The 22313-nt window shown below is 55.8% G+C and overlaps 1 protein-coding gene across 1 annotated transcript in view; it reads right to left on the reverse strand.

The window, feature by feature from the left end:
- UMODL1 (uromodulin like 1) overlaps positions 1-22090 on the reverse strand; it is a 63286-nt gene extending 41196 nt beyond the window's left edge. Inside the window, exons 1-6 of the mRNA XM_060009780.1 lie at positions 22015-22090; positions 18314-18556; positions 11044-11205; positions 10156-10277; positions 7326-7512; positions 5541-5681 (exon numbers count right to left, since the gene is read on the reverse strand). Coding sequence (XP_059865763.1) covers positions 5541-5681; positions 7326-7512; positions 10156-10277; positions 11044-11205; positions 18314-18556; positions 22015-22090 — 931 coding nt within the window. The remainder of the gene's footprint in view (positions 1-5540; positions 5682-7325; positions 7513-10155; positions 10278-11043; positions 11206-18313; positions 18557-22014) is intronic.
- Positions 22091-22313: the final 223 nt, after the last annotated feature.

Raw genomic sequence — 22313 nt, forward strand, 5'->3', positions numbered from 1 at the left:
TGCAAATCAAAACCGCAGTGAGGTATCACCTCACACCTGCTAGAATGGCTGCTATCAGAAAGACAAGAGGTAAGAAATGCTGGAGAGGGTGTGGAGAAAAGGGAACCCTCGTGCGCGGCTGGTGGGAATGTAAATTGGTGCAGCCACTATAGAGGACGGTATGGAGGTTCCTCAAGAAATGAAAAATGAAACTACCATATGATCCAGCAATTCCTTTCCTAGTTATTATATGAAGGAAACAAAATCACTAACTCAAAGAGATACCGGCACCCCATGTTCATGATAGCATTATTTACAATAGCCAAGCCATGAAAACAACAAGCTGTTTTTGTAGCTGTGGTCATTATGGAGTGTGATGGGCTGAACTGTGTTCCCCTAAAACTCGTGTGTGGGGTCCTAACCCCCCAGTGCCTCAAAATGTGGCCGTATGTGGAGACAAAGTCATTAGAGAACTTGTTAAGTTAAAGTGAGGTCATCAGGGTGGCCCTAATCCAACCTGACTCGTGTCCTTATAGAACAGGAGATGAGGACACAGCCAGGTAGAGGGAGGACCACGTGAGGACACGGGGAGGAGACGGCCGTCTGCACGCCAAGAGGCCTCTGAAGGCAGAGCCTGCCAACACCTTGCTCTTGGACTTCCAGCCTCTGGACTGTGAGAGAGTAACTTCCTGTTGTTTAAGCCCCGCAGTCTGTGCTGTGTGTTACAGCAGCCTGAGCAGATTAACGCAAGGTGTGATGTTTCTGGGCTACGTTTATAAATGCTGTCTCAACACAGACTCAAAGGGCCTGCTCTTCTGAGTCACAAGTACTTGATCATTTGCCCGAGGTCTTCTGCTCGGCTAATTCGTCACCCAAACAATGGCCCATGGGGAAGCAGGACTCCGGAGTCAGGCTGCGGTGTCCTGCGTTTTCATATCGACATTCATGCTTTAGGGAGTAATACTCAAATATAACAACCAATGTGTATTTTAATGCTCAGATGGAATTAAATGTCTTTTTTGGGGAGAAAAATCCTGGCTTCACAGCAGGCACCTGGCCAATATGCATTATACAAAGCCTAGGGTGGCCCTCAGTCTATAGACACCACCATTTTTACAGCAGAATTTGATTTCTGTAAGAAACAAGCGATGAGGAGATTTTTTTTTAAATCTTTTGCAAAACCACAGTAAAGAAAAAAGAATTAAAATATATGTGAAGTTTCCAAAGCCCTTCCTGTAAGGATTCATAGGATATATGCTTTCTAATATTACAAAAAAATTGTCTTTCCGACAAATGTGTACGCTTCCTTTCAGTAAAAATTAAAATTGGCACAATTCAACCCATTTCCCTTTTTGCCTTGGCTGCCAAGAGGCTCAGGATCAAGACTGGTGACCCACCCTCATCCTGCAGCTCAGCCCTGCTGGGTCCTCCCTGAGCTGCCCTTTAGAAATGGCAGTGCCCTGTGGATGTGCTCCCCTACCGTGAGCCCCTGCAAGTCCCCGCAAAGCACGGATATAAACGGGTGGATGCTGGAGAGACGGGTGAGCCCAACCCTCCCTCCATCTAAATTCTTGCAGCTTCCTGAAAACTCTCCTTGCATGCAGAGGTAGCGTGTACTTGGAAGGAGACGCGTTTGTCCTTTTCACTGAATTGTCCGGTATTTTTCTGTGCCTTTGTCTCACAGGTGGTTTTCACTCTTTATGACGCTGTCCTTTGTTTCAGCTGAGGACTGGACAGCAGCTCAGGCCCTGAGACCGTGGGTCTCACCCCCACCTCCCGGCCACTGGGACCATGAAATCAAGACAATCACCTTCTGGGGGTCTAATAACCACGTAACTTTTCGGTCTGTGTCCCCAGGAACGTGTCACTGAGAAAGTAAGGAAAAGCTACAACTTTTTTAAAAATCTGCTAAAAGCACCGAATGTTCTGATTCACGCAAACCATACGACACCCAACATTCCTTCAATCCCGCAGGTGGCCACACGACACCTGGCAAATAGGACAGTGAGGCTGAGAACGAGGCCTGAGGCCTGGTTGCCGTATCCAGCTCAAAACAAGGTTGCAACCCCGCGTCCTGGTTGCCATTCAGGCATCACTCGATGTGGAACGGCAAACGAATCCGTATTATGGGCCAAGCACGAGTGCCTCCAGGCTGAGAGGAATTAAAATAGAAAGGGTCCCCTAGGTGTTGGAAAGAACTCCGGGACTGGCGTTTAGGAAGTCTGAGAGGGTATCAGGCTGGCTGGAGACATATTCACTGTTTAAATTAAGACGCCAGAGGGTCCCTAGAACACTGGGATAAGGAGCCACCAACAGGGTGGTTTCGACGGCTATGAAACCCTCAGAAGCATCTGCAGAAGCTGCCGTCTGCCCATGGTCCCTGCAGCTAAGGTGCTGTGGGCGTGTGGCCCTCTCATCCGTAGAAATAAGTCCTCCCTGCAGAGAATGCTACAGCCGAACGTTTGTGTAGCTCTTTCTCCAATTTATTACCTTGAGACGTTTACAATTGTCCGGATTCAACCGTGTTTGACCAACCACAGTGGCGATTTCATACGGTTCGACATTTATTGAGCACCTACTAGGTATCCAGCACAGTGATGGAAACAAGGACGGATTAAGGTCCACAGCGATGCCAGACACACACATGGGATGTCCAAGCCAGCGTGGCCAGTGTCGTAGCAGCAGTGGGGACACGGGGCTGTGGGGACACCCACGGCGCTATGGGCACCCCCTCCCACTACAGGCATCATGCTGCCCGCCAGGCCATCAGTGACACACTTAGAGCTGCCGTCGGGGCTGAGGGCTGTGGCAGCGGGCGTGTCATTCCACGCAGCCCTTCTAACAATACCAGGTAATAGGTTCTACTGTACTATGATCCCATTTTACAGAGGATGAAACTGAGGCCCAGAAAGGTCAAGTCGAGAGTCAATGGCAAAGCCGTCCAATCACCCATGACCAAGTTCCCATGCTGCACTCCTAAACTGTCCCACCACCGGCAATAGACTGGGTAATGACCTCCAAAGACAGCAGCTCCGAATCCCTGGAACCTGGAAATGTGACCTTATTTGGAAAAAGGGTCTTTGCAGGTCTGACGAAGTTAAGGATCTCAAGAAGAGATTGTCCGGGATGATCCAGGTGGGGCTTAAATGCGATCACAAGAGAGAGTCGGGAGAGAGGATGCGCGCGCACACACAGAAGAGAAGGCCACGTGCAAAGGGAACAGAGAGGGGATTGAAGACGTTGGCCTTGAAGATGGGAGCGATGTGGCCACAAGCCAGGGGATTCGTGCAGCCCTCAGAAGAAGGGTGAGGCAAAGAAGGGGTCTCCCCTAGAGCCTCCGCAGGGAACCTGGCCCTGCCGACACCTGGACTTGAACCCAGTGATAACGATGGTGGGCTTCTGCCCTCCAGAACCGTGAGAGAATAAACTTCTGTTGTCTTAAACCCCCAAGTGTGTGCCGTTTTGTTACACAGGCCCAGGAAATGAATCCACCTACCCACGCGTCTTTAAGTAGTTTTCAAGGCCGCTATTGGTGAGAAGGTACAACTTGTTGGGAAGTTCTTTGTGTTGCTGTGAAATCAGCCAACTTCTGACACACCGAGGCTAAGCCCTCTTCTGGAGGACAGAACCTGAGATACTCCAAGCCGGAAATAATCCTTCTTTCCTGACCCTTCCTTCTTCCCTCTGACTTGGATTTCAGTTCATTGGCCAGGACGCTTTCTGTCACTGCCCTTTGGCTTTGCAACGTCCCTCCCTCTGAAAATGCGGCCCCAGAAGATAAGCCCAATTCTTGACCGGGTGTGATCCCTGGGTGCCACTGCCCTGTGGCCCTCCCCGGGCTGCGGCTGTGAACCTGAATTCAGGAGTCGACACTGATCTGAGGGAAGCATGTCAGATTCTCTGTGTCCACGGGTCTGGGCCTTTGTTCCTTCCAGGCAGCCCTGCCCTGTGTCTGGTGGGGCAGGAAGGGTGCTGCCCGGGTAGTGGGCTTTCCCGTGATCTCCCGTGTCAGTCTCTGCTCCTCTTTAAGCCCTGGACCTGTCAGCTGGACACCTGAACCTTGTAAAGGTAGAAACACTGGGCATTTGAGCCAAAATGCTGAGCATTCAGTCGTCGAAAACCTGACTATAGATCAGGTTTGTGAACTTGAGCGGTAATCCTTCGCAGCCTAGTGGACTCTCCAGTGGCGGCCCTGCCCTCACCAAGCAGCCACCTCCGAAGATGGTTCTTTCTGGAGCTGAATAGCTATCAGTCTTCAGCTGGGTAGGGGACCATGTCGGAGGGAGTTAGGATGACCCCTGAATACAGTTCCACTCCATCCTAAAAGCAGAACGTGTTCCTGGAACATGAAGTGCAAACCGGGCAATATTTCTTAGGGGTTTTCTTGTGCAAGAATCCAGCTGCCCTGTGTGTCATTAACTGGGTGACTAATTTCACAAGAAAAGCATCTGAAATTTGCGCCGTATTTTCCACGGGTCTGTACCTCTAACCCGTTCCAGCAGATAGCTCATTTATTATATTAGCTTCTAAATTTAAAACATGTGCTGTTTCCCTTCACCATATGCGATTGGAATTCGCTCTAACTTTCTGATCGGGAGACACCGGCTTTGTCTTCTCTGCCCTGTTGGAACTGAGGTCGGGGTGGTGCGCTTTCCCTGTTTATGTTGAGCTGTCAGCGTGGCAGTTGGCAGCACTCCTGCCTGTGAACAGAGTCTCATGTCTTCTCAGATAACCGAGCAGAGTATCGTCAATAACTGTATATTCCAAACTTCTGTTCACATGGCGGGTCGGGTTGCTCCCCCCTGAGGCCACAGCGCAGGAGATCTAGGACGGGCTGCTGGGATTCTGTGCAAAGCTTTGTGGGTACCTCGTGCACAGAGGAGATGCACAGTTCTAATCGGACAAAGCCCCCAGGGCACAGGACAGGCGAGTCTGGCTGCAGAGGTGGGGCTGGTAGGTGCATTTTTAAAACTCCAGGGACCCTAGGAATAGCCACCACTCAATCACCCCTCTCCCCTTAAAGGGAAAAGAACATGAGGATTAAATCACTAATTTATTCCAACTCAGTTATAACAAGATTCTCCCCAACCACTTCACAATGCTAGCGAAAGTTGTAGTGTTCAGAGAGGAATGTTGGAGGTGACATACAAGTCCCCCACGAGGGAAACAGCTAAGAGCACTGCATCCCTGCTACAGCATACCACTGTCACTCGAGCATTGAAAATCGTAATTATGAAGACAAGGTTGCTTCTTGGAAACCTTTACATGACATAATGGGAAGTGAAGAAAGCAAGATACAAAATTGAATATGTGGCAGGATTTAAATAAGGTCAAAAACAAAAAAACTGGAAGGAAACAGGAGAAAATAAAAACAATTGGCCACGGTGCTGAGACTGGGAGCGACTTATCCTTGCACGCCCGTAACAATGTTGTTAAAGCCATAAATCAGGTTCCAGAAAGAAGAGAGAACTCCAGAGGCCAAAGGGGCTAAGGTGCGTCTGCATCTCAGCTGAGGCTTCCTTAAGGCCTTCCCTCCCCACCTGGAGAGCCCGGTCGCTCACCTTCACAGCTGCCATCCAGCTTCTGGGGGGACGAGGTGGGCGACTCCGGGTGACCGAGGCACTGGTACGAGCCCTCCATGTTTAGACACCGTCCCCTCCCAGCGCAGGCGTTGAGTTCGTCATAGGAACATTCATCTACGTCTGTGGGAAAGGAGAACAGGTGAGAATACTCATCAGGGCCATCGGTCCTTCCCATTAACCTCTAGATGTGTATCGCACGAGCTGAGGAAGTGGTTTGGGCTGCGGTCCCCAGGGGCCTCTTGATGCCCTGCCTCAGAGGCCCCATCGGTCACAACCCTCTTCACCGGAGCAGCTGGCCCACGGCTCAAGGCACAGCTCCATGTGCTTGGGTGGGCGCTGTGGCCCGAGCAGATCACTTTGGGGCTGTGTGGAGTCTGAAATCATGAGGTCCAGACATCCTTCCCAAGCATCTATCCTGTGGACGGCAGTGTATGGATGGAGAAATAGGGCAGAGCAGCCCTTGACCTGCAGAAGGGGCCTGGCCCTCTCCTGTCGGAAGCCAGGCTTCTCTGCCGCCAGGACCGAGCAAGGCCATATCACCCTTTTATCTAAGCCAGACGGAAAAAAAGGCCACCGTCACCCACCGAGCACCAACCGCTCTCTTGGCCGCAGTGAGGGGCTGTTCGTTCTTTACTAACCCTAGCTCGTCTTCATGCTGGTTTCCCTTCCCCGCGGATGAGATTGATTGAAATACCCAATCACAGAACTGCCTCTGCTTTCTGACAGCATCCAACCTAGAACAAGCCCCACTCCCTTACCCCTCCCTCTCCTCAGCCACCCAATCAGAGCCGCACCCCATAACGGAGTCTCTCTGACCCCCTCCCGCGGACGAGCCCGCGGGCCCTGACGCGTGCCTTCTCTCTCGCTGCCTCGTGAGCTAACCCCTCCTGGTTCACCTGCTGGGGAGTTTCTAGGGTCTCCGGACGGAAACCTGTCAGAACGGACGAGATAGCACTTGGTTTAAGGGCGCTGCTCGGTTTGGTTTTCAAGAACATTTGCAGAGTTGAAGGGAAGGCCATCACTAGAGCTTTCCCTGGGCTCCAGACCCTGGCGTCTTTCTGTGTGACCTTCAGCGGCATAGAAAGAGCTGCCTCATGAGAGCGGCCATCCTCCTAAGGGTGCAGCAAACTCCAGCTGCCTTCTGTAGCGGGAAGGAAAGTGCTCTTGGAGCCCAGCCGTCTGCTCACGGACTGTCCAAGGTTACTTTCATGCCACTTTGCAAAGCTGAGCTGTTGAAACAGGCCATGTGGCCCACAGCCAAAAATATTTACTATCTGGCCTTCTTCAGAAAGTTTGCCAAACCCTGACATGGACAGAAAAAAAAAAAAAAAGAAAAGCCAGGTAATTTCTTCCAGAAACACATCTATCTGCTGCACCAAACTCAGATTTGTGCCAACTCTGCTTTGAGAGCCTTCGAGATGTAAGGATGTCCTTAGCGAGGGTGGGAAAGAGGCCACAAGGAAATTTGGGAACCCGAGAACTGAGCAAATGGGTTATTTGTGTGCTGTTCTAGGATTTGTTCTCCAGCCTCCACCTGGATGGAAGGAGAAACTGGACGTGAGAGGCTTAGGAGGAGGCCGGAAGGAGGGGAGGGGAAGGGGACGGTAGCACAGAACGAGTTCTCAAAATCTCGGCTTCGGAGCTTGGAGTTTAAACTCTGGGCTGGGATGAGCTAAAGGTGGGTCTGACCGCCCCTCACCCACTGGATGATTCTCCTGCTCCGGCGGCCCCCGCCCCCAAGGGGACAACAAAGGGAAGCCGCACCTTGCACCCGGATGTCAATCACTTCATAGATGCGTTTCACCACGCCGTCCAGCGCCGCGGAGATGCGGGCCACAGGCTCCGGCTGCGGCAGATCTAGCAGCAGCCGGGACACCGTGATCGAGGTGTCCCCCCCGGCCGAATGCAAGTGGTGGACAGCGGTGTCCAGTGGCTGCAGGGCACTGGTGACCTGTGAAACCAGAGTCAGAGCATCAGGTGGTGGAAGGACGCGCCCATCGGACAGACAGGGAGACAGAGGCATAGGGACGTTAAAATTAACTGCACAAACACACACACAACACACACACACACACACACACACACCACACACACACACCATTCTCCTGTGCAGCAAAAAACTCTCTCCAATATTTTTATTTCTGTTGTCATTCCAATAAAGTCCCGCAAACCAGATTATAAATACTTTGGGGTTGAATTGTGTCCCCCTCCCAAAAAAAAATCCCCATGTTGGAGTCCTAATCCCCCAGAACCTCAGAATGTGACCTTATTTGGAGATAGGGCCGTTGCAGATGTAGTTAGTTAAGATGAGCTCATTAGGGTGGGCCTTGGTCCAAGATGACTGGTGTCCTTCCACAAAGAAGACGTTTGGACACAGACAGACACTGGCAGAGGAAACAATGTGAGGACACAGGGAGAAGCTAAAGAGACACCTGGAGCGGACCTCTGCTGTGTGGTCTGCTGCCGCAGCCCCAGGAAGAGACACCGGTCAACCAGGGTCCCCCCACCGGTCCCCGCCCTTGCAGCTGACAACAGAGAATCAGGTCTGGAATTGGGGAACTGGACGTCAAACCACATCTGATATTTTCTGAAACTGAATGATCCCTTTTCTCATTTCATATGAATTCTTTTTGTTCCAGTCTAATATCCCGAAATCTCAAGGTAGCATTGATATTTACCTTGGGAAGACAGGCAAACAGCGTGACTACCAGGCAGAAGGGCATCACCGAAGCAGGATTTGCCAACAAACCCACAAGTCTCCCCTGGAAACCAGAAAGGTGTTTTGGGGGCCCTGGAGCCCGCGCCCTCCTCAGCAGACTTGAAACCCTTCACAGGGGGAGGCAGATCAGGAAGTCAACACTGGCCTCGTGCAAACCCCTTAGTTAGGGCGCCCAGCACCTGCTGTAGTCAGGAGCCCATGTGGACAGGCTCTCCTGAGGGGAGGAACGAAACCTTCACACATGAAGAGGCAAGGGGTGACGAGAACAATAACATTCAAAACCCAACAATCACAGCAGCTCAGAACCTACGTGGATCAGCGTCATTTTAAGCCTTTTAATGTACTGTCTAAACCTCACAGCCACTGTCTCATGTAGGCTTATGATTATTCCTGTTTAATAGAGTAGGTATCTAAGGCACAGAGAGGTTAAGTAACTTGAGCAAGGTCACACAGCTGATGAGTGACAGTATTGGGATTTGAATCCATGCAGTCTGGCTCCAGAGCCATGTTCTTACTGGCCAACTAGGCATCCCCAGCTAAGAAAAGACAAAAATCTCTTCTAGCTGGGACAGTTAAAGAGGCTTCTGGGTCAAGGTGACCTTTGGGAGTACCTCTCAAGCCGTTTTACTGGACAGCCCAGAGCAAGGTGAGGGTGTATGCCATCTGTTTTGGGCTCACCCCGGCCAACTCTGGTCTGATTTCATGACCCAGGGGCCACATCTACGGGACCTGACAGTCAGGAAGGACCAGGCACACAGTGTGAGGGGTCCAGTGCGGAAGGAAATGTGCAGCCCCTTGTTCAAAAATTATTAAGCATTTCAAGAGGCAACAGCAGAGCATTATACAAATGCAGGGCCCTTCCCAGCGTGGGGTGACTGCAGGGCACTCACCTGGGAAGCGGGTCCTGAGGTCAGACCACCACCCTGGGCAGGCACCGTCAGGTGGTGGTGAGCAGTGCCTGCCCCCAGCTGGGCTCCCAGGACCTGGGCGGGGGTGGGGCGACTCCCAGAGCGTGAAGACGTCCTGCTGGTTGCAAGGCGCTGCCGAGGCATCAGCAAGCGTGAGCTGTGTCTAGGCTGGGGCTCCCTCCCGGGGGTGGGGTGCAGGCCTTGCCCCTCAGGGGGCCTGTGGCCACATCTAGAGACAGTTTTGATTGGCACAGCCGGGCACGTTTCTGGCCTCTTTTGGGTAGAGCCAGGCCTGCTGCGAAACCCTGTGGGGACAGGCAGCCCCATGACAGAGCCATGCAGCCCCAAACATCGACAGTGCCAAGGCAGAGGAGCCCAGTCTAGAGGTCCCCATCTCAGCACCTTCCAGAACTCCTGGGACTTCCCTAAAGCGGGAGCCAGAACTCGGGATGCGTGAGAGAGGTGCTCAAGGGCACAGCTCTGGGGCCTGGGGAGGCTGCACCCGGGCCTTAAGCAACAGACCCTGAAAAGAGGAGGAGTTTCCAGCTTCATGTCGTGATAGGGTAGGGCTTGCACGCCACGTACCTCAAAACACACCAACTGCACCTCCGAGAGGGCATTTTACTGCACAAAAATCGTATCTCTTTCAAGCTGGTTTTTTTTTTTTTTTTTTTTTTTTTTTTTGCGGTACGCGGGCCTCTCACTGTTGCGGCCCCTCCCGTTGCGGAGCGCAGGCTCCGGACGCGCAGGCTCAGCGGCCATGGCTCACGGGCCCAACCGCTCCGCGGCATGTGGGATCCTCCCGGACCCGGGGCACGAACCCGTGTGCCCTGCATCGGCAGGCGGACTCTCAACCACTGCGCCACCAGGGAAGCTCCAAGCTGTTTTTAAGTGAGAATCTACATTTGGTTCAGAGTCAGTCGGTTGGGGTCTCCTGTGGAACCCCTCCCGACACCCCGATACCTACCATGGAGTGCAGAAGCCTCATGTGATCCAGCAGCCTGGGGTCCGCCTGCTGGAGCTCCGTGAAGTCCATCTTCACCAGGACGGTCACGTTGTACCAGAAACTCGCCAGCTTCCCCTCTGGAGCTGCCCGAGGGCACAGGGATGAGCCTCAGGCCCAGGACAGGCTGGGGGCCACAGGAGGCCCCTGGGGAATGGGGTGGCACGCTTCCGACCCCCTGCCCCGCTTCTCTTATGTTACCTATGGTCCTATTTATACCATAGAATGTACTATTGTACACAAGGTATATTAGATAACATGACGCATATTACTTATAACATATATACTATAATGTATACAGTATAATAGTATCATTATATATTATATGTAACATAATATTTACATTATGTATACTATTACTTTATACTATGCTAATAAGATATATATTATACTAATACTTCATGTTTTATAATATATTGTATATCGCACGTTATATATATATACAGTTTATATGTGTTTCCCTGGCTCTGAACCTTGACCACCTCTTCTCCTGGGGGCCTGCACTGACTTGCCAGACGGGGGCCTGGGAAGGATTTCGGGTCCCCGTGGGGCTGCACAAGCAGACAGTCCTAAACCTCCCAGCTCTGACACAGCTCAGCTCCCAGCAAGCTCACCGGGAGCTCTGAGGGCCTCCCCAGGCAATCTTGGGAAACTGGGGTCCCTGCTTTTCCAGGAACGTCTAGCCCCCTCAGGGCAGCTGTGAGCACACTTCTCCCCCTGAGGGGTCAGTGGCCGATTTTATGAGTGAAATGGGCCCGTGCACAGGCTGCAGGCTCCCCACAAAACCCGGGCTGCTGCTACCAGAAACTCACTCCTCCCCCCACCTTCTCCCAGATCAGGCCTCAGCCCTACCTCGGGGGGCAGGGGCCGAGCAGCGGGGGCCCCCCGACGAAAGGCAGCACTTCTGAAGACCAGGACAGTCCGTATCCAGGGTGCATGGCGAGGTAGACGCTTCTGGCCTCACCGCCGGGCAGATGCCGGGTCTAGATGCGAACTCCTCAGACCGATTCAGGGCTGGGGGACAAGCGAGCAGCGATTAGTGCTATTGGCTGTGGAATCCCGGATGGCCTGTGGGGTGCTGTGTCTGGATGCCTCCTGGCACTGGGATCTGTCTGCGGTTCCGAGGCGCACAGAGCAGCCCACTCAAGGGCCACCGCCAGGCCTGGGCAGGGCCTCGCCCTGTCCTGCAGAGCAGCCAGCGAGGCCGTTTGCTCTGACTCTAACGTAGCCTGACCGTCTTTCCTGGGAGGAGGGCAGCTTTTCCCAGGAAGCTGGGGGCCCGGGTGACCTGTTCCTCTAGGCCTCAGGAGTCCATGTACAGGGCTCTCTACCACGCCCGTAGAGGCCCCCTTGCTGCTCTGTGTCCTGACAGCTCACTCACTCACTCATTGAATATTTATTGAGCACCTACTATGTGCCAGACACAAAGCAAGGTACCCGTGACCCAGCGGTGGGCCCGAGGCAAAGTCCCTGCCTCAGGACACTTAGATGTTGGACAGAGACCAATATGCCAATAGGCCTACAAAAGCTCAGATGAATGAGAGATGCGGGGAAGAAGCAGGGCCCAGGGGCAGGTAGGCAGGGAAGGCCACCCTGAACAGGGGTCTCTGCAGGGGCCGGGGCACTGGGGGGACAGCCTGTAGCTTGAGGCCCAGGAAGTGGGAATGCGCTGGGCCCCCCAAAGGTGAGAAGGAGGTCCCCAGGGCTGGTGAGGGCGCGGTGGGTGAGCAGGTGGGCTGGGCCACGGAAAGACCCCCGCGGTGTTGAGGTGGGTGCCCTGGGGGGTTGGGGCAGGTCCGTGGTGAAGGGGACACTGTGGTGCCCTGCCCAGACTCTCTCACTGCTCTACCAAGCGCTGCGTCCCCACCTCCTAGGACCCTCAGGTGGCCCTTGGGGGCTGGAGCTGCCGCACCCCGTATGCAAAGCCCCAGGTGCCTGGGGTTTTACAAACCACCTTCCGACCCCGTGGCCAATGCTGTGAAATCGTCCCCTGCCTCTGCCCCTTCCCTTCCCTGTCCTGCGTCCACAGCCTCCCTGAGGGCGGCCTGACTTGCTAATCCCTGCTGTGCTCTGGCAGCCACGCCCGTCGAGAGCCTATTGTGATGGTCCAGGCGCGCCTGTTGAGAGCCTATTGTGATGGCCCAGGCGAGAGCTGGTGGAGGCTGGACCAGGGTGATGGGTGGAAACAAGCGGGAAGCCGCAGATCCTGAGTGTCTGTAGCTGGAAGTGCCCACAGGACGTGCTGACAGACAGGACAGGGTGTAAAAGAAAGAGGAGCTTCAAGATGGTTCCAAGGCTTCAGGCCTGGGCATCCACTCGGCACCATTTCCGGGAGAAGCTGCAGGAAGAGTGGCCTTGGGTGGAGCCAGGATTTGGCCGTGCGGATGTGAAGTGTGGCGCGCTTTCTGGAGGCGCACATGGAGATGGGGGGCAGCGAGGCCCTGTCCCCTCCCCTGGTCAATGCCCGGGAGGTCCGCTGAGGTCAATCAGCGGGGCTGTGGGCTGCACACCTCCAGGGCCAGCACTCACAACGTGCTCGGTGGGACGCAGCTCGGGGCAGACGATGCAGACGACAGGAGCCTGCAGGAGGCAAAGACGACGGGGGCTGTGCAGCCAGGTGTGGTGAGGGCTGGCGGAGGCATGGGCTTCTAAAGCAAAGAGCCTTCAGAGATCTGATAAAAGCAGGAACTATCTGAGAATCCGGGGGCTCCTAGGGGACTAGCCGGGAGCCAGGGTGCTGACATTCAGGGGACAGGAAAGCACAGGAGAGGGAGAGAAGAACGGGAACCCGGGGGAAGCGGGCGTGCTGCTCTCTGCAGGGAGGCGGCCAGGGCGCCAGCTGATGCTGCCGGACACTCGCTCGGTGGCTGGGCGTCGGGGGCGGCAGGGCAGACCCCCCTGCCGGGTCTGTGCAGGCCCAGCAGTGGATGGAGCTCAGGGCAGCATGGGATGCAGGAAGCTGGGCAGCCGTGAGCGTCCGGGGGCTGAGGGCAGCAGGGAGGGAGCACAAGGAAGGCAAGACCCCAACCAGCGTCCGAGGAAGGGCCTGTGTGAGCTCCGCCCACCCACCCGGGGACGAGGGCTCCAGGCCCGACTGGGTGTCACTCAAACCCATCTGCCTCCTGCCCAGGTCCACGTAAAGCTCTGTGTCCTACGTGACAGTCAGGAGAGCCACTCTGGGCTCCCCAAACTCCAGGACAGTCAGCGAAGGCGTGACAGCCATGCTCTGGAAACGCGCCCTCAGAGCTGGGGAGGGCCAGCCCCTCGGGAGGATGCGTGGGGTCGCCAGGTGGAAAGGAAGAGCCGAGGGGCCGGGGTCCTAAGGGTGGTCCTCTGGGGCTCTCCAGAGTCTCTGCAGGGTGCTCCACGGCCAGAAAGAAGGTGGCGGCCCCTCCTGCTGGGAACACATCACCAAGGCAGCTGCATGGGTCCCCGTCAGCTCTCTCCTCACGGAAGCTGAGCCTGGGCTTGGCGGTCACTGTCAAGCGCGTTCTCCTCTCCACGCTGTCCTCGGCCCCCTCCTCACTTCCTAGTTGCCCCGGTGGCTATTCCGACGTCTGACGTCCTGGAGAAGCGGCCATGCAGGGACAGCTTTGGTGCAGCCCGAGAGAGGCTGTGCTGGGATGGAAATGCCGAGACCCCTGGAGGGCCACCCGCCAAGGATCGGGAGCACGTTGCTTTCTCTCCCATTGTGAAAACGAGCCGCCTCGGTTGGCAGTCCCTCTGCCCATGGGACTCTAGCTAGAATGTTCTGGGCCTCTCCTGCCTGGCAGTTAAGAAACATGAGATTAAATGTATCATGGGCTCCTGGGACTGAAAAATGACATTAGGGGGAAAAAAAGGGAAATCCAAGTAAAGTGTGGAGTAGAATTAAGCAGTAATGCACCCACGTTGGTCCTTATTGGGGAAAATGCTCCCTGGTAATGTAAGAGCTAACATTAGGGACCCTGGGAGAGGGGTGAAGGGGGACTCTCTCTACTGTCTTTGCAAATCTTTGTCTGGAAATTGAAAACTATTCTAAACCAAGAGGTTTAACTAAATGAAAGGAAAATAGCCGCCAGGAGAAACGGGCTTCCAAAAACAGTGACCTGATCACAACAGAAGTGCTTTCGAGTTAAAGTTCGTCTTAATATGGAGGCTGCTGGGAAACTCCCTCCATCCCTCAGGGCTGGCCGGCTTACGGAGAGCCAGAGAGAACAGTAAATGGTTCCAACTTGGTAGAAAGTCAAAAATCCTCCTCTCCTTCCCTAACTCGACACAAACAATGACCCAGGACTGCCCAGCGCCTGGCAACCCCAGGTGAGTCACGGTTCACGAGATAAGGCAGAGATTTCTGTCTGAGTCACAGCCCAGGACTCTCTAGGGCTGGGGAATCGGATCCGCTCTGGAATAATCAGATAATAACCCTTCCTCGGAATTCTCTTTCCTCAAAGGGGCCCTGGCCATCAGCCTGGGAGAAGGGAAGTTTGGGGTAGGCTCCGGGTCCAGCGGGGTCCTGGGCTTGCCGTGCAGAAGGGCGTGCGGAGGAGACGGACCATGCGGGAACCGGGGCGTCGCAGCAGGTGGTGAGTGCCCACTGAGATGCTCAGTTCTGCTCTGAGGAATCCATCCTGACTAAATATTCCAACTTTTGTGCAGCAGTGTTCGCACCAGATGAAACTCATCGCAGCGTTATTTATGAGAACCAGAAATTGGAAACCACTAGATGCTAAGTGGTAGCAGATTGCTCAGTGCTGACCCATCCGTGTGACGCGGTGCCTTGTGGGCATTAAATCACGCTGGAGAACACGATTTATGGACTCGGAAGAGTTCCAGATAAATTGCCAAGGGGTACAAGTGTGCTGCAAAACATCTCCAGCAGGGTGACCACCCTTCTGTAAAAGGTCTTCCCTGAATGAGACTAGAAGAAAATGTTAACCGTGGTCATTGTTGCGGGAGGGGGGTTGTTTGGGGGGGCGGGGGGAGGGCAGACTTACGGGCAATTTCCCTTTTCTTTGTTTCCAAATTTTCTACGTTGCTTGTGTATTCGTTTTTGCACTGTAAAAATACAGTTAACTAAGATCATGTATGGCTTATCATGGCCTTCCCACAACTAAGATCATATATGACTTATATCATGGCCTTCCAAATGTGGGACTTAAAAAAATTGAAAAAGGCATCGAGACTGAAAAAAAAAATCATGTGTTCTCTTCTCACGTAATGCTCTTCCCTTTTTTGGGTTCTTGACTGTTGAGTGGGAAGAGAGAGAAGAAAGGAAAGCTGAGGTTTCACTGCTGCCGGGGATGAGACCGCTGAGCTGAGGTTGCCGAGACATGAGAAACCCCAGCCCCGGGCGGCCCGGAGGCGAGTGCCTTCTGCCTGCCTCTCCGCCTCAGGTGCCCAGGCTGCCACATCCGGGCTGTGGCCCCAGGCTCCTCTGTGCCAATCAACCAGTGGGTCTCAGCACATCACTTACAGGGACCTCTCACTTCTGGTTCCAGAGAGCCAAGCCGTCGTGAGGCACCTCTGCACCAGCTTTGATCCGAGGAGCCAGGCAGGTGTGGAGAAAGCTGAGCTGCTGGTGCCCATTGTGTAAACACTTCCCACCAGACACCTTCTAGCTGCCCACGTGGTGTCCCTGAGCTCGGAGGTGGGGGAGACCGAGGCTCACTGGGGGCCTCCCAAGCTGCAGGAACAAGTGCTGCAGCCCCCCATGCCCTCCCCGGCGGTCACAGGGCAGCCCCACAGCAGCTGCAGTGTCAAGCGGGGCCCAGGCAGCAAGCCGGGGCCTGCCCAAGCAGGTGTCCAGTGGGCCGTGTGCCTGGACGTTCCTCCTCACTGTGCCCCTCCCACGCACGCCACAGCCCCTTCCTCAAACGTCACCAACTAAATACGACAGGGCTTCAAGTCACCCGCCTCCCCAGGTCTGTGTCCCCGTCTGCTCCCGTCCCGTAGCGACCAGGAATCTCCCACTGGCTTTCACAGGCCCCTTTTCCTCTCTCTTCTCCTTTCTTCTGGGATCCTGCCTGCGTCCTCTCCACGCTGCTTCCAGAGTGACCCTTCCAAGGCACGGGAGGGACTGTGGACCCCACCCCACCCCAATTCAGCCCCCTCTGCTGGGCCTGGGGGCCTTCAAGGTGAGTCCTCCCCTTGCCCCCAGCGCCTCCCACCCTGGCCCCCCGCCAAACACCGGCCGCCCCATGACCTGCGCTTCCCCAGAGCCGATCTGCCCACGGGACTCTAGCTAGAATGTTCTGGGCCTCTCCTGCCTGGCGAGCCCCTATTTAAAGGCGCTAACACTTTAAAAGTGGGGCTGAGTCCCACGGGAGGCTGGTTCGCTGGGAAGCAAGATGAGCTTGTGTCCCTGCTTCCCAGGAAGCAGGTGCCTCCCGCCTTCTCTCCTGGGGGGAGGGCAGCAGGCCGCACAGACAGGTGACTGCTCAGGCTGGGCGGGGCTGGGGGGCTCAGCCTTTCCTGGGGGCCCCTCTGGCCCTCTGAACCTGTGACCTCACCAGCCCCACGACAGACCGACAGCAGGTGGGGAGAGTGTGGCCTCTGCGGGGGAAGGCGGGTGGGCTAGGGTGGGGCCCCCTCCTTCTACCAGGATCTGATGCTCCAACCCAAGCGCCGTGTGCCCCAGCTGAGACCTCCCCGACCCGGGACCCCCAGCCCCAGAAGAGCGTGCTCCCAGGGCAGGGGCAGCTCCCGCTGTGCGTGGGGCCCTTGGAGGCAGGGACGGCAGACAGAGAGCCGTGGTCACCATGGGAAGGGGCTCCTCAGACCCAGCACCGCCCCTGCAAGTGTCCCTTCAGGCAACCAGCGGGAATACACAACAGGCACCCAGCCGCGGACCTGAGGCCAGCTGGCCCTTCCTGGTTTTTATTGGTGGTGGCGGCATTGGTGGCCATGGTGTCGTTTTAACACTCCCAGAAGAGGCGTGTTCCTGTGACCTGCTCAACACTGAGCGGTCCGGTCACCTCGGGGCCTGGCCCTCTGAGCTGCATGAGTGCACATGTCAGCCACCCCGTCCTCTGCGGGCTTTGGAGGCTGAGGGAGATGCACTCAGGATAACTGCAGGTCCAGCCCGTCTGCAGGGTCTGAGGGACCCAAGACTCTACATCTGCTAGCCCCTAGGGCTGGAGGGCTGGCGCCCCTGGTGTGCCGTGTCCACGCCCTAGCCTGCGGCTGTCCTGCTGCCCGGGACCCCGGGGATGGACGGGTCACGGGAGCCGCTCCCACACTCCGCGAGCTGGTGCTCTCTGCATTTCAGAGGAGGCAGCCTCACGTCTCAGGGTGCCCTATTGCCACCCTTCCCACTTCCCCTCCACCACGGGGGCGGGTGTAGGCAGGCCTCCTGCCTGTTCAGAAACTCATCTCAGCTCTGAAACTGATTCAAACAATCACCACCACCCCCCTACGTATTCACACAAGCACGCGCCTGCACCCTGGCCCCCGGAAGAGGCCTTCTGGAAAGTTCCCTCCGTGTCGAGAGGCTGAGCCCTGAACGCCACACAGCCCCGTCCGCCCGGCCTCAGACGAGCCTGGGACAGCCTCAGCATGGCTGGTCGCCGCCCCAGCGTCTTTTGAACCACGTAGAGGGAGTAAGAGGCCTTGGGAGCTCTGGACAGCTAGGGGACCCTTTCCATCTCCTTCAGAGATTGGGGCTCAGGCTAGGGTCTCACAGCCTTTAGAACGACAAGGCTGGCTGCCATCACAGAAGAGATCGCAATGCTGTTCTCAAACTCAGCTGCCTGTTAGAATGGCTGGGGGAGCTTTAAGAAATATCCCAGGGCCCCCAAGCTACGCCCCAGACTGAGTCCATCAGAGTGTCTGAAGGGGGACCCAGGCGTCCTCGTTATTGAAGCTGCCCCGGGGACTTCGGTGTGCAGCCAGGTCTGAGAGCCACCACCCGAAACAGAGGCTCCCAGAGTGGGGCTCGGGCCGGTAGCATCACCATCACCTGGGAACTCGTACTTCACCCCTGCCCCCCTGGGCCTGAAAGCCGGGGTGAGGCCAGTGACCCGTGCTTCGACTGGCCCTATGGGTGGCCCTGTGGCACACCTGAGGCTGAGGACCCGTGTTCTAGTCAGTTCAGGGCCAGGGGGCGTGAACAGTGACTATCCCAAGACGGGGCAGGACTCACGCAGGACGCAGTAGAGGCCCAGCTGCTCATAGCCTTCGCAGCAGTCGGTCACGTTCCTCCGCTTAGGAACCTCCACCACCAGGTACTGGGTCCGGTAGACGGTCTTGGGGCAGCGCCGCCAGGGGACCCACCAGCCGCAGGGAACGTAGGTCAGGCGGGATGTGTGCACGGCCTCCACGCTCTGGACCTGCTGGCTCACGCTATAGTTGCACAGCTGGTAGCTCAGCAGCGAGAGGCCTTTTTCTACGCGGGAGGGAGGAGGATGGAGAAACAGGAGGAGAAAATGCCAGAATCAAACCAATCTGAGGAGTTCTCTGCAAGTCCTCTGCTTCTGCAAGAGCAGGTGAAACAAGACACCCGCACACGGCGGACCCCTTGGGATCTGCCCACCAGCCCGTATCCGAGAAGGTGATGCAGTAGCATAGACGCAAGGGAGGCAGCATGACACCTGCTGGCGGAGCAACCCTCCCCCACAGAGCAGGAGATGCCACCCCAGCCCGACCCTGGCTCCCCGCACCCAGGGGCCTGACGGTACACATAAGGGAACACAGAGAAACCAAGCTCCTGGGGCTCTTGTCCTGGGCTCTGCTGCGTGTTCTCTGACTCTGCGGGCTGGAGAGCCCTGCGCACACCTCGTATTTCCGCAATAAGGGCTGTCACGTGCGACGTGAATACACAGCGGTTCCCTCGGTGAATACATAGTAAAGGCCCACTAAGTGCTGGGCACGAGGGCAGTGACACCATTTTTTTGGAATGAGATGAAAGATAAACACACAAGTCAAATACATGTGAGAAGTTCATAGATGGTAAAGTTCAGTCCGACGGTTGCTGTGGTCAACGGGAGTGAGGACACAGTGCCCGAGGTGGGACATCCAACTGGCCTAGGTGTCTCTCACCTGGAGCCTGGTTCCTGGGCACAGATGTCCATGGCCTTTATCAGGATTGTCACTTGGTTCTCGAGACCCCATATCACCTACTACCTTCATCAGCCTCAGACCCCTGTGTCGCGGACCACCTGCCACTGGGTCCTGGGGTGTCCCATCTGCCCGGGGAGCCTCTGTTGCCTCATAGAGCAGGGACCGTGTGAGGGCTCAAATATGTCCCACCCCAAATTCATAAGTTGAAGTTCTAAACCTCAGTACCACAGAATGTGACTGTACTTGGAAAAAGGGTTTTTGCAGACATAATTGGTTAAGATGAGGTGATATTGGTGTAGGGTGGCCCCTGATCCAGTACGACTGGCATCCTTATGAGAGGGAACATTTGGACACAGAGACAGGAATGCACACAGGGAGATGCAATAGGAGATGAAGGCGTAGGTCAGGGTGATGCAGCTACAAGCCAGGGATCCCGAAAATCGGCAGCAACACAAACCATCAGAAGCTGCGGAGAGGTGTGTCGGGGACAGATTCTCCCTCCCAGCCTCAGGAGGAACCAACCCTGCCGACACCTTGACCTTGAACCTCTGGCCTCCAGACTGTGAAGAAATAAATCTCTACCACTAAGCCCCCCGGTCTGTGGGGCTTTGCTGAGGCAGCCCCAGGGAACTGACAGGGGGGCCGTGGGGTGCCTCCCACGTCTGCGGCCAGCGTGGGACTTGCTGCGTTCCTGGGCTGTCAGTGAAGGATGAATGAATGCTTTGAAGGTAATTCACGTTTTCAGATACTCAAGCTCCGAGCTCTAAGCTTTAGGAGACTGTACAGCCTCTGGGTAGGGGCCCCACGTTGCAGTGTAAACCCTTCAGTGAGAAGGTGGATTTCTGGGGCGAAACTCAGAGGGGGCAGGAGAAATCATCTTCATCCCCATCCCCAGGACAGCACCCCCGAAGAGTTCCACCTTTGGCCTCAGGGTCGCCCACAAGCATGCAGAAAGCGAGACTTGGGGGCCGGTGACCCCCAGGAAGAAATGGGGCCAAGCCAGCCCTCACGCCCAGGCTGCTGGGAGAGCCTGCAGCCTTACTCTGGGCAGAATCGGGTGCTGAAGCCCACTGCCCCAGAGCAAGCCCACTCCCGAGCCACGTGATGGCCTCCCTTGGGGTGGCAGGGCCTCTGGGAGTAGACCCGACCTGTATTCACCAAAGGGCGGGTCCCAGGAAGCTTTGGGAGGGAGTAAGAGGCCCTTGGCTGGGTGGGGTAGGGCAGGAGAAGGCGGCTTCCGAAGCCAGAGCTTAGAGGTGACTGGGATGAGGGGCTGGAGAAGACGCCACAGTGAAACGTGGTCACTAGTTGAGCGATGGCGCCTTGCACGTGTTCGCGAGAACATGCACACACGCGCGCGCGTGCACGCGCACACGCGCCTCCTTCCGAGTGAAACTGCACCTGGGTCTCCATGTTTTGTTTTTTACATTCTGTGAGAGGCCACCAAGGCCTCCCTAGGCCTGGCTCCTTGGCCGAGCTCGCAGTAGAAACCGCTTAGCAGATCCTGCTGCTCGACAAATCCTTTCAGGAGCACAGGAGGCAGGGGCCCTGGGTTCTAATCCCAGAGGTAGAAAATCTTAATGCTCTGGGGGGTTCTGGGGTCAGAACTGCAGTCACACCAGCTTCACTAATACCAGCCGTGTGATTCTAAGCACGTTTCCTGCCCTCTCAGTGCCCCAGCCTTGTCATTTGTAGAATCATAGCTGTGCCTGAGGTTGTAGGAGAATTAAATGAAATCATGCCTGTACTGGAGCATGTGGTACCTGGGAGCAAACAGACGTGCAGCCCTGACGGACCACCTAGCGCTCCTGCCGGGGTCCCCCCGCACATGAAATGCGTCCTAAGGCCTCCTCTGGCTTCCAGACATTCCCATTCGTTCTGCCACTGAGCTGTATGGTTTGCATAGTAGTCATTCCAAAGCAAATATCAAGTTGGGTTTTTTTAAATCACAATTCATTAGAAAAAAAATCACAGAATCCTGCCCATGGGTGAAAAATGTTTAAATTAGTACAAAACTGAAGTCGATGGTAGAAACAGAATGGCTCTGTTTGAATTCCCAACGGAATACGATGGATTTCTATAGGAAAATGATGTAAAAGGTTTGCAATCTCAATTCTCTGAAATCTGGGGCTTCAGAAATCCAACGTGTTTTTAGCAGCTGACACGTGTCTCTCAAGGGCCTTGGACATGTGCTTGGTCCCTCACGTCCCCGTGGGCCACTTGCATCCCCACTTGCTGAGGAAACGGGGCTGGCAGAGCCCAAGGTGAGCGGGAAGCCCCACTTCATGATCCCCGCTCTCTGGCGGGCAAAGGAGGTCTGAGCCGGGGTCAAAGGCAGGGATAGCCCTGGTGGAAACCTTGCCCTCGGCCGGCTTTGTGGCCCTGGCCACTCTGGGTCTCCCTCTCCTTATCTGTAAGTTGAAGACTAACGGGCTGTGGTTCCAGAGGGTTCGATTCTGACTCTCCAGGAATGTGTTACTCTCAGCGTGGCCAGTGGGCCTGTAACATCTGTACCCCAGGCAGAAATGCAGAGTTCCGGGCCCCTCCCAGACCCACTGACTCAGAATCCACACTTGAACCCCACCAAGCCCCAGGTTATTTGGAAGCATTCCCACCACCTCTTTTGTGGTTATGAAAAAGTATGGCCAAGAAGGGGCAGACCCGGCCTCTCAAAGCAGGTGCATCTCTGCCTGCCCAGCAGGCAGGGCTGCCGTCTTCAAGGGGCCCACTCCCAGGTAGCCCATCACCCCTCCGCCATCCCCGCACAGAGCCCGGACCCCTCACCTGTGAAGCCACTGGCCTGGCTCGGGCCCACGGCGGTGACCAGAGCCAGCAGCGCCGGCACAAGGGTCCTGAGCATGGTCGGGCGGTGGCAGTGGCTCTGGCCTCTTCCGAGCGGCAGCACAAAGGGGCCTGGGCCACCTGGACCCAGAGAAAGGGCCCTTCCCTTCCCTGCGCCGCCGACAGTGGCAGTGGCTTCAGAGGATGCGCTCGCCGGGAGCGTTCCCTTATGCCTGCTCGTTAACACCCACCATGGCCGCAGCAGTGTCCCTCGGGGCACCTGCGTGTCACAGCCCATTCTC

This window comes from Delphinus delphis, chromosome 4 (genome assembly GCF_949987515.2).
Source record: "Delphinus delphis chromosome 4, mDelDel1.2, whole genome shotgun sequence".
Lineage (NCBI taxonomy): Eukaryota > Metazoa > Chordata > Mammalia > Artiodactyla > Delphinidae > Delphinus > Delphinus delphis.